The following is a 9678-nucleotide window of genomic DNA, read 5'->3' as shown; positions in this document are numbered from 1 at the left end:
TTTCTGCCCGCCGCACCGTGTCCTGTCTTCACTCACCTGCTGAGGTGATGCCCCCAGCTTCCTCATTCCACAGGGCCCCCGGGTGTTCCCTCCACGAGGAGCCCTCAGGTTCAGTCTTGCTGTGGGGAGAGGCCTGGTCCAGCAACATCCCACAGTCCTGAAACCACAGTGTTCACAGCTCGTCTTGCCCCGAGAGGCCCAGGGAGGGACCTACCAACCTCCACCCATGAGGGTCCTGGCCTGTGGGGCTCACCTGGGCCTCAGGCAGGAGAGTGGAAGCGGCCTCCTGGGGGTTGACCGGAGCCTCAGAATCCAGAAACTCTGGAGAGGAAGGATGGGGTTAGGTGTCCCACGGTTCCCGCCCCACGACTCTCCCCAGTGGCACGCTGGGTACTGGGATCCAGGTGGGGAGGGATGGTTGCAGGGTAGCTCCAGGGGCCCCTGGAAGGCCCAGGAGGAGGTGGCTCAGGTCTGCCCTGCACGCCTGCGTGAGATCTGGGCACACAGACAGGGTGGGAGAGGGGCACTGCCCAAGGGACCACAGGAGTGGTGGAGTGGGTGGCCAGCTGTGGCACCTGCCCGGGAGGTGTGCAAGGGAGGGTCAGGCCCCCAGCACTTTGGGGTCCTCCCTCATCTGCACCTACCCATACCCCCCAGCCTGCTGTCGCCTCTCCTGTGACCGGCTGACGTGCCTCAGTGGATCTCCTTGCGGAGGGAACCCCTCATGCCTCCCACACGTGGACACCCCAGCAGCTCGTCTCATGCCAGGGGAGAGCATGGAGACAACTGACAGGCTTGGCTGCGAGGGGTCCTGCCAGCTGCTGCCTGGGAGGGAGGGGCCCAGTGCATGGCCATGGCTCGTCCATTAGGTGACTGGCCCAGTGGCTTCAGGATGTCCAGGCCCAGCTCCCAGGTCCATCCAGTTAGGCCTGGGGCCCTGCCTACCTTGCCTGTCCTCAGCTGGGTCCTCAGGCTCCTTTTTCACCTGAGGGCTCGGCGGCGACCTCTGCGTGGTGACCTCTGTCTCAGGCCCAGGCTCCGTAGTCTGAGGCTTGGTTTGCGGGAGGGACTGGAAGTCGGAGGGCTCCACCTTCTCCGACAGCACCTCCTGTCCCTGCACCTGGACTGTGACCTGGGGAGGGGCCCGTCTCATTAGGGGCCCAGGCCGGGAGGTGGGGCTGGACCCCAATGCAGGACTTCAAGGTCTGGACTAAGTAGGTCCTTCAGGAAACCCATCCCCCAGGGAATGTGCTGGGGGTGTCCTGTGTCGACACCCGCCCTGCATCCCTCCCTGTGTCCATGACCCCGCATGGGACATGTGTCCAGCTGAGCACGGCCTCCCCAGGTTATGTTCAGGGCAACCGACTCACCCATCTCCGGGGTCCTCCTGGCTCCCGACGCAGCCCCTCCACCAGGGCCACAGCCTCCTCAGGGTTCCCTGGCCGCTGCCCTCGCACTCGGGCCTGGATCTTGGGGGGCAGCGTGCTCAGGAACTGCTCCAGCACCAGCAGCTCCAGCATCTGCTCCTTGGAGTGCACCTCCGGCCGCAGCCACTGGTGGCACAGCTTCCGGAGCAGGGCCAGGGCCTCTCCGGGCCCTGCCGCCTCCTCGTAGCGGAAGTGCCAGAAACACCAGCACGCAGCCTCTGGGCTGGGATCCCATGGGGTGGCCTCCTCCTCCTCCTCCAGCTTCACCACGATGGGTCTCTCGTCCTCCGGGGCTGTGTGCCCAGGGGAGCACAGTGCTGCCGGCCTCATGGGAAAGATGGCGTGGCCCCGAGGCTACTGCTGACCCTGGGGACGGATGGGATGAGGCTGCTGCAACGACAGCAGAGTGAATGCTTATTGAGTGCCGACTGCATGCTGTGCTGTCCCATCCTCAGTCCTGCCTGGGGGAAGGCGGATAGGACACGGAGGCTCAGGGGGGTGATTACCGGGCCTGCAGAACCTCTGGTCACCCCCAGCCCCAAAGAATTCTTAGGCTCAGAAGTCACCTCTTCTCTCCCCTAAATCCTGCTCTTTCCTTTAAAAAAGATTTTTTTTATTGATTTTTTTACAGAGAGGAAGGGAGAGGGAGAGAGTTAGAAACATCGATCAGCTGCCTCCTGCACACCTCCTACTGGGGATGTGCCCGCAACCAAGGTACATGCTCTTGACTGGAATCGAAACTGGGACCCTTCAGTCCACAGGCTGATGCTCTATCCACTGAGCCAAGCCGGTCAGGGCAATTCTCTTTCTATGTACATCACCTCATCCCTGCCCTGTAGCTCTCCCTCTCACAGGTGATTGTCACCAACACCCACCACCGGGGCATCAGCCCCACTACCGCCCCCCTAGCCAGCCCATCATGGCACCACCCCCTCTTCCACCCAGTCTCAGACCACTCCCCTGCCTTCTTGGTTCCACAGGGCAGTCTCCCTCCACCTGCCAACCCCAGCACCTGTGCAAAGTCACCCGTGTGGCTCAGCCCCCAGGTGGCCTCCTCCCCCAATTCAGCTCCCTCCTCTGAGCCCTGCTTATCACGCCGAGCAAATCATGGTCGTCTCAGCTTCCTGACAGGTGGACCCGGGAGGTGAGAGGGGAGCCCTGCGACCACGGACCAGAGGCTGGTCTCGCTATTTGCCACGTAACCTTGGCAGGTCGCTGTGTCTCGGTGAATGTGTCATCTGCAAATAAGGACGACCAGCCCCCGCGCCCCCACTCCGCTGCTCCTGCAGCTGTTAGGCGCGGGCTCTGTGCAGGAATCTGTTCATTAAGGGTGTGGTTTCGGTTTCGGCGGCCGCCTGATTCCGTGAGCCCACCCTCCGCTCCTCTAGGTCCCAGGTCAACCCCAAAACCTTGGGAGAAAGTTGGACCATCGTCCAGCCAGCCGGGCCTCGCGGAGATTTCTGGACTACACTGACCAGAAGCCTTAGCGGGCAACTTCCGCTCTAGGGAGCTGGCAGGTCCAGGTGCCGCCACGGCAACCGGGGGCGGGGCTCCGGTCGCCGCGGCCATGCGGTGACTGACGGGCTTCGGCGACAGCGCCGGGCTCGCCAGCAGGGAGCGCCCAGGGCCCGGTCCCGCTTTCCCGGTCCCGCAGGAATCCCCGGTGCGCACCGCCACCCGCCCCCGCCCAGCCTTCCCGTGGAGAGGCCCCCGCCCTCACCCCCACGCGCAGCGGCCGCGCCGGCTCTCCTGAGCATGCGCGCTCGCAGGCTCCCCTCCCCAGCTGCACTACGTCTCCCGGGAAAACTGCGCAGCAGTCCCACCGCCTCCGGGCCCTTCCCCAGCCCTCGCCTCTGTGTCCACCCTGTTCCCCGGGGAATTGCTGTTCCCAACCATCAGGTCACACTCCCGGCCGCCGCTTCCCGCGCTCCCCGCCTCTGCTCCGGGCGTCGGGCCCCCGGCGACGTGCGCAAACTTCTCTGGGGGGAACCGACGGCAGCGCTGCCTTCCAACCGCGCATGCCTCCCACGCCTCCCGAGGATTAGCCGCTCTGCACCAATCACCGCCCCGCTCTCCACGGCAGCCCCTGCGGAGATTTGCGGAGGTGCGCCGCCTGCACACCGGCTGGGAGGAGAGGCTGGGCCCGGAGCTTTCTGGGAGGTGTAGTCAGCCGGGCCCTCCCTGCGCGCGTGCGCATCGCGACGGTCGTTCTGGCTGGCAGGCGGTGGCGTCCCTGCGTGTCCATGGTAACCAGTGGAGCCGACTCTGGTCCAGCGCACCCCGGGGCGTCAGAAAGCCCTGAGTAAGAGGAATGAGGGCGTAGGGGAGGGGGACTGGGATAAAGAGGGGAGGGGATGAGAGAGGGGAGATTGGTGACTGACGGGGGGCCAGGGAGGGACCCAGATTTTGCAGGTGAGAGGCTCCAGTCTGAACAGACAGGAGACAGCGGGGAAAGGTCTCTGCTCTCTCAGACCTAGAGAATGTGGTAAGAAGTCCGCGGGGCGGGGATTCAGGCCCTGGGAGGCCGGTGGCCAGAATAATTAGCAACAGGGAGCGAGAGCAGTAAGGGGTGGGAGGGAGAGGGGGAGAGGGGGAGAGGGGGAGAGGGGGTAGATTCACAGGGACCAGAAGTGCAGACATGGAGAGTCAAGGCACAGACAGGGACACAGGAGGACACCAGAAGGGAGAAGGAGACAGAAATCAGAGGCACAGTAAGATGGACTGAGAGTTTTCAAAGACTAAGAGAAGGTGACAGCAACAAGAAAGTTGGAGGGAGACTTGTGAGGAAAACTCACCCAAAACTTGACAAAGAGAACAAACATGACGGGGAGCCTGTGTGACTCCCTAAGCCAGTGGTTCCCAAACTTATTTGGCCTACCGCCCCCTTCCCAGAAAAAATATTACTCAGCGCCCCCTGGAAATTAATTTTTTAAAAATTTGCCGAGACCGGTTTGGCTCAGTGGATGGAGCGTCGGCCTGCGGACTGAAGGGTCCTGGGTTCGATTCTGGTCAGGGGCATGTGCCTGGGTTTCGGGCACATCCCCAGTGGGAGATGTGCAGGAGGCAGCTGATCGATGTTTCTCTCTCATCGATGTTTCTGACTATCTATCTTTCTCCCTTCCTCTCTGTAAAAAATCAATAAAATATATTAAAAAAAATTTTAATAGCAATTAAACAGAAAGATATATGTATTAATGTTTCTACCTTTTTCGTAAAATATAGTAAAGAAAGGTGTAAATTAGAAGCATTGAAGTTTGAAATTATGGAACTATTTATTGAACTCAGAATAGAAAGGTAATACAAAAAAAGTTAAAACAAATGCACCTGTGGCCATCACCGCCCCCCTGGATCGCTGCAGTGCCCACTGTTATGCCCAGAGTTCGGGGTCCCCAATAATCCACCACCAGGGAGCCTTTTCTGATACAAAAGCAAAGGGTCTTTTATTCAAGCCCGGGACTTGGTCCCCCTCCTGCCTCCATTACTGGATGCAAGAGAGAGCCCCGAGTTCCAAGAGAACAAAGAATTTATAGGGCTTGGGGTTGGGGGGTGGGGGCACACTCTGACCACTGATTTAGTCGATTCCGGTTGGTTGAGTGAGGGCTGGGGGCTAGTGACGCAAGGGCAGGGTGCAGCTAGGGTCTGGTTACACAAAGACAGGGGGGTGGCTAGCATACTCTTGGCCTTGGGCTAGTTTTCCCCACTTTCCCATTGGCCAAGATAAGGGCAGGCTGAGTAACTGATCCATTCTGAGGCTTTTTCTTGGAAGAGGGGTTAAGGACACAGCTATCAGTCCTGTTCTGTCCTTTCATTCCCCCCTTGTCTTGGAACTTCTGGCTCAATCATGAGACGGACTGAACTATCAACTGAACTATTTTTATACACTTCTTGACAGATTACAGACAGTCAGCAAGGGAAGGTGTTCCCGTGTTCTAGCTGGATGAGCAGCGGGGGCTGAGACAGGGATGCCTGGAGTTGGTCCCTGGACGGCCTGAAGCGGCGGAGCCCTCCTGGTGCTGAGGGACACTTGGTGCTGGCGGTGAGCAGAGGTTTGCTGTGGGGACAAAGCACCACGAGGTGGGAAGGGGAGGGAGGGGGAGAGCTCGAGGGCTGCCTGTGGAGGCCGGAGGGCAGGGAAGCAGCCGTCAGACTGTCCTTTCCCACGGAATGTTCTGTTCCTCTCCTTCCAGTGCCTGCTGTCCGCTCTGCGCTCGGAAGCTTGCCTCGCATGGAATTGCCCTGCCAGCAAGTCTTAGTGCTTCCCCACAACCACAGAGCTCCTCCATCGCGTGAAAGGCGTGCTCTGCCCGCCTCCACCCTCTCAGCCCCCAGGTGCAGCCCTCAATGCAACGGGGGCTGAACATGTTTCGTGGACTCGGCAGGTCCTGGTGGCTCAGGACGGCGCAAAAGAAATATCTCCAAGCAAAATTGACCCAGTTTTCAAGGGTAGACAGAATTCAACCTTGGAAACCTCCAAACACAGATGAAAACAGGATTTTGTTTAGCATTGAAGGACCTTACTCAGAAGTACTCTGACAAGCTAGAATGTTGTGGAAATGAAGTAGAGAAGATAACTGAAGAAAGATGATGCAAAACAATTGAGCTTGGCACAGGAATGAAAATGGTAAGACAACAGGAATGGCTATAATTGAGGTATTTTTACCTCCATGACTAAGAAAAGATAGAAGAACCTCTTGGAAACCCGACTGCACATCACCAGCAGAGACCTGAGGTCTGAAATAGCCAAAACCTTTGGATTTCAGAAAATTATGTCAAAATTGTCATCTATAAGAAACAACCTCAACTAGGTATGTTATGGAAAAGTGTGCAGAATTTTAAAATAGAGATATCCTATATAATAAAAGGGTAATATGCAAATCGACCTAATGGTGGAAAGACCAGTCGCTATGACACGCACTGACCACCAGGGGGCAGACACTCAATGCAGGAGCTGCCCCGTGGTGATCTGTGCGCTCCCACGGGGGAGGGGTGTGTGTGTGTGTGCTGCTCAGCCAGCATGTTTGGGAGTGAAGACAAATTTGCCAAGTTTCAGCCCAGGCTCATCAGACTGGCTGTGGAGGGCGGTCAGCTGGTCTGGGTTCTTGAGTGACCGTTCTGGCGAGTGACCCCCGTCACCTGCCCAGCGATGGTCCCCAACCAACCTGGCCGTGCCCTTACCTGGGGGCAGATGAGCTGAGCGAAAGCAGATGGAGCCCACCACACCCGTGGCAGCCGCTGGGGACACAGAGTGGGGGTGTGATGGAGGCAGCTGGCCAGGCTGCCTGTTGCCTGGGCGGCTGATGTCCTTTCTGCCCTGAGACAGTGGCCTGCCCCATCGAGGGCAAGCACAGGGCCAGGTGCAGGAGCTGAGGAGCCAACGGGTGCAGCTGGAGTGGCCCTGGAGGCAGCAGGTGTCCCCGGGACAGGACAGGGACTCAGCTGCCTGTCGGGGACGAGAGCTCAGTCCGGCAGCGGCCAGGGGGGCAGTAGGGGTGGGGCGGGGGGGGGGTGTACACTCCTAGCTCCCTGCTCATGGGGCCCTGAGACCCTGTGAGCAAGGCTGAGGCAAAAGTGCCTTTTTGTGACTTTGGTCTGGGAGCCGCACGCCATTTGCACAGCACGGGTCAGCCCTGCTATGAAGGAGGGACCCTTCAAGGGCCTGGGAGACAGAGGTGGAGTGGGGGCCACCATGGGGGCAGATGGCCACACCGGGGAGGTGGGGGGGAGTGAGCAGCACCTGGTCGTGTGGGGTCCCCTCCCCACTGTATCTCAGTCCCAGCTTCTCACCCAGCGACGCCAGGATCTGCCCTCGCATGCCCATCGCGGAAGGCACAGAACATGGACAGTTCATGGTGTTTTCTCTGGGGATGGGGGTGGGGGCTGCACAGGGAAAGAAAACAAAACTGAAGACACACACCTTCCTTCCTTTAAAAAAGCATGAAATAGAGAAAAGAATAATGGATAATTATTATTGAAATCACCTAGTTCATGTAGACTCTCTTCACAAGCCTGGTCACGGCGAGGGAAGGTTCTTTTTTTTTTAATGTGTTTTTATTGATTTCCAAGAGGACGGGAGAGGGAGAGAGAGAGAAACATCAATGAGAGAGTCATTGATCTCCTGCCTCCTGCAGGCCCCGCACTGGGGATCAAGCCCACAACCCGGGCATGTGCCCTGACCAAGAATTGAACCCTGACCTCCTGGCTCATAGGTCGATGCTCAAGCCCTGAGCCACACCTGCTGGGCGGGAGAGGGAAGGTCATGGTCCCAGGTCGTGGGTTTGGGTGCCCCCTTCAGGATCCCTCCTCCAGGAACAGGTGCTGTGCTGGTCCCTCAGGCTGAGGGTGACGGGCCCTCACCGGGTGTGCCTGCTCCCTGCATTGACGTTCATTCTGCTGTAAGAAAAGTGGGGCCTCTGGCTGCTATCGGCCCCCTCGCCTCCCCAGGCAGATGCTTACCTGCTCCCTGGAGCCTCACTGGACTCCCACCCATGGGCCCATGAGGGTCGGTGCTCCCGGCCTCGGTGGACGTTGCCTGTGAACCCGTGTCCAGGAATGACCGACACGGCATGCCTGCTCTGCTCACGCGGGTCTATGGCCCATCAGACTCCCCGTAAGAAACGTGCAATTAAGGATCTCAGACGGGTCAGGGGAGGGTTAGACCCGCGGACCCAGGTACAAGGCCAGCACCGGAGCTGCTGGGAGGTGGGCTTCGCACACACTGTGAGGTGAGGTGCACCCAGCAGCTCTCAGCTGGGTGGCGCGGGCCTGGTGTCCTGGTCACTCTCAGTGCCGCCTGCTCAGGCTCAGTGGGAGGGGGTGGCTGGGGGGAGGCGCATGCCTGACCCCACGCCTCCTGCTCAGGCAGCCGTGTCCACGCAGAGAGCAGTGGGGCTGCTGGAGCTCTGAACTGGCTCCCGGGCCCCCACGCCCTCTGCCTCCCTTGTCACCTCAAGGCCTGGCAGACGCTGTTCACCGAGAGACGCGTGTTTTAATCACCCGAGCCAGAGGCGCCGGTGCTGACCCCACTCTGAATGACACTCCAAAGGCTGGGCCACCCTCCCACTTTATAGCTTGGAAAGAGGCACAGAGACGGGGGTCTTGCCGTAGGACACACAGTTGTGAGGGCAGAGCTGTGACTCAAGCCATGTGGATGGACCTGGCGCCCACGTGCTGTACCCCAGGCGAGATGCCAACGCTACAGAGGCAGCAAGAAGAGGGCGACCAGTGCCCAGAAGAGGCAGCACAGTGCGTGCGCGCGCGCGCGCGCGCGCGCGCACACACACACACACACACACACACGTGCACATGCCCACCCTCCCTGGCTTTCACCTGAGCCTACAGAGGTCGGAGGAATCAGGGGAGGAGCCAGGAGAAGCCGAGGGGTTGGTGGGGGGCTATTCCCGTTCGTGGTGAGTCTGTCTCAATCCCTCTCCCTGGCAGGAACCTCACGGGACTGACATCAGATTCCGCCTTCCCGGGATCAGGTCTGTGGCTGAGCGTTCTCTGTGGCCCTCCTGGAACTCTGCTTTCAGTGATAAGGGGGATGAGGCATGTCGGCTTCAGGTTTGTCTGGACACAAACTTTATTAAAACGAGGCCAAAAACACCTTTGGGGACATTGGTGTTGACAACCCCATAGCACTTAAGGAACTGTTTGTCTATTGCCTCTCCTCATAAAAGTGGAGGATGTTTGACCAGTTATTTCTGTACTAATTACACTCTTGGGGAGGGAAAGGGGCCAGCAGGCTTCCTCTGAAGCCCCTCAGAGCTGGGGTATGAGGTATGTGGTGCCTACACTGACCTACAGCTGCTGAGGTGCGATTTAGGGCTCATGACTCACTCACCCTCCCTGCAAACACCAGACTTCTCCCCTGAGTGTGTCTTCTGGTGTCTGATGAGATGTGACTTATCTGTAAAGCCTCGCCCACACTCCCTGCACACATAGGGCGTCTCCCCTGAGTGTGTCCTCTGGTGTATGATGAGAGTTGACTTGTGTGTAAAGCCTCGCCCACACTCCCTGCACACATAGGGCTTCTCCCCTGAGTGTGTCCTCTGGTGTCTGATGAGAGTTGACTTGTGTGTAAAGCCTCGCCCACACTCCCTGCACACATAGGGCTTCTCCCCTGAGTGTGTCCTCTGGTGTGTGATGAGAGTTGACTTGTGTGTAAAGCCTCGCCCACACTCCCTGCACACATAGGGCTTCTCCCCTGAGTGTGTCCTCTGGTGTGTGATGAGATTGACTTCCTTGCAAAGCC

The 9678-nt window shown here is 59.0% G+C and overlaps 1 protein-coding gene and 1 long non-coding RNA gene across 5 annotated transcripts; one reads left to right on the top strand and one right to left on the bottom strand.

The window, feature by feature from the left end:
- Positions 1 to 11: 11 nt before the first annotated feature.
- MZF1 (myeloid zinc finger 1) lies at positions 12 to 3494 on the bottom strand. Of its 4 annotated transcripts, none has more exons than XM_023744697.1 (5): positions 3321 to 3494; positions 1371 to 1888; positions 946 to 1132; positions 254 to 321; positions 12 to 157 (listed from the first exon to the last, which is right to left on the bottom strand). In XM_023744697.1, exons 2-5 carry the CDS (start codon positions 1755 to 1757, stop codon positions 29 to 31), a joined length of 771 nt encoding a protein of 256 aa, XP_023600465.1. In that variant the 5' UTR covers positions 1758 to 1888; positions 3321 to 3494; the 3' UTR covers positions 12 to 28. The 4 variants fall into 4 exon arrangements, with proteins under 4 accessions (XP_023600465.1, XP_023600467.1, XP_023600464.1 ...); XM_023744699.1 differs by having other exon boundaries at positions 1371 to 1814; XM_023744696.1 differs by having other exon boundaries at positions 1371 to 1817; positions 3321 to 3493.
- A 1829-nt stretch (positions 3495 to 5323) lies between these two features.
- On the top strand, positions 5324 to 6306 carry LOC106694487. Its single transcript, XR_001345520.2, has 2 exons — positions 5324 to 5463; positions 5615 to 6306. It is a non-coding gene; the product is annotated as an uncharacterized LOC106694487 (long non-coding RNA).
- The last annotated feature ends 3372 nt before the right edge of the window (positions 6307 to 9678 follow it).

Source organism: Myotis lucifugus, unplaced genomic scaffold (genome assembly GCF_000147115.1).
Source record: "Myotis lucifugus unplaced genomic scaffold, Myoluc2.0 scaffold_482, whole genome shotgun sequence".
Lineage (NCBI taxonomy): Eukaryota > Metazoa > Chordata > Mammalia > Chiroptera > Vespertilionidae > Myotis > Myotis lucifugus.
Note: the sequence above shows the minus strand (reverse complement) of the source record. Positions and strands in the feature narration are given on the sequence as shown.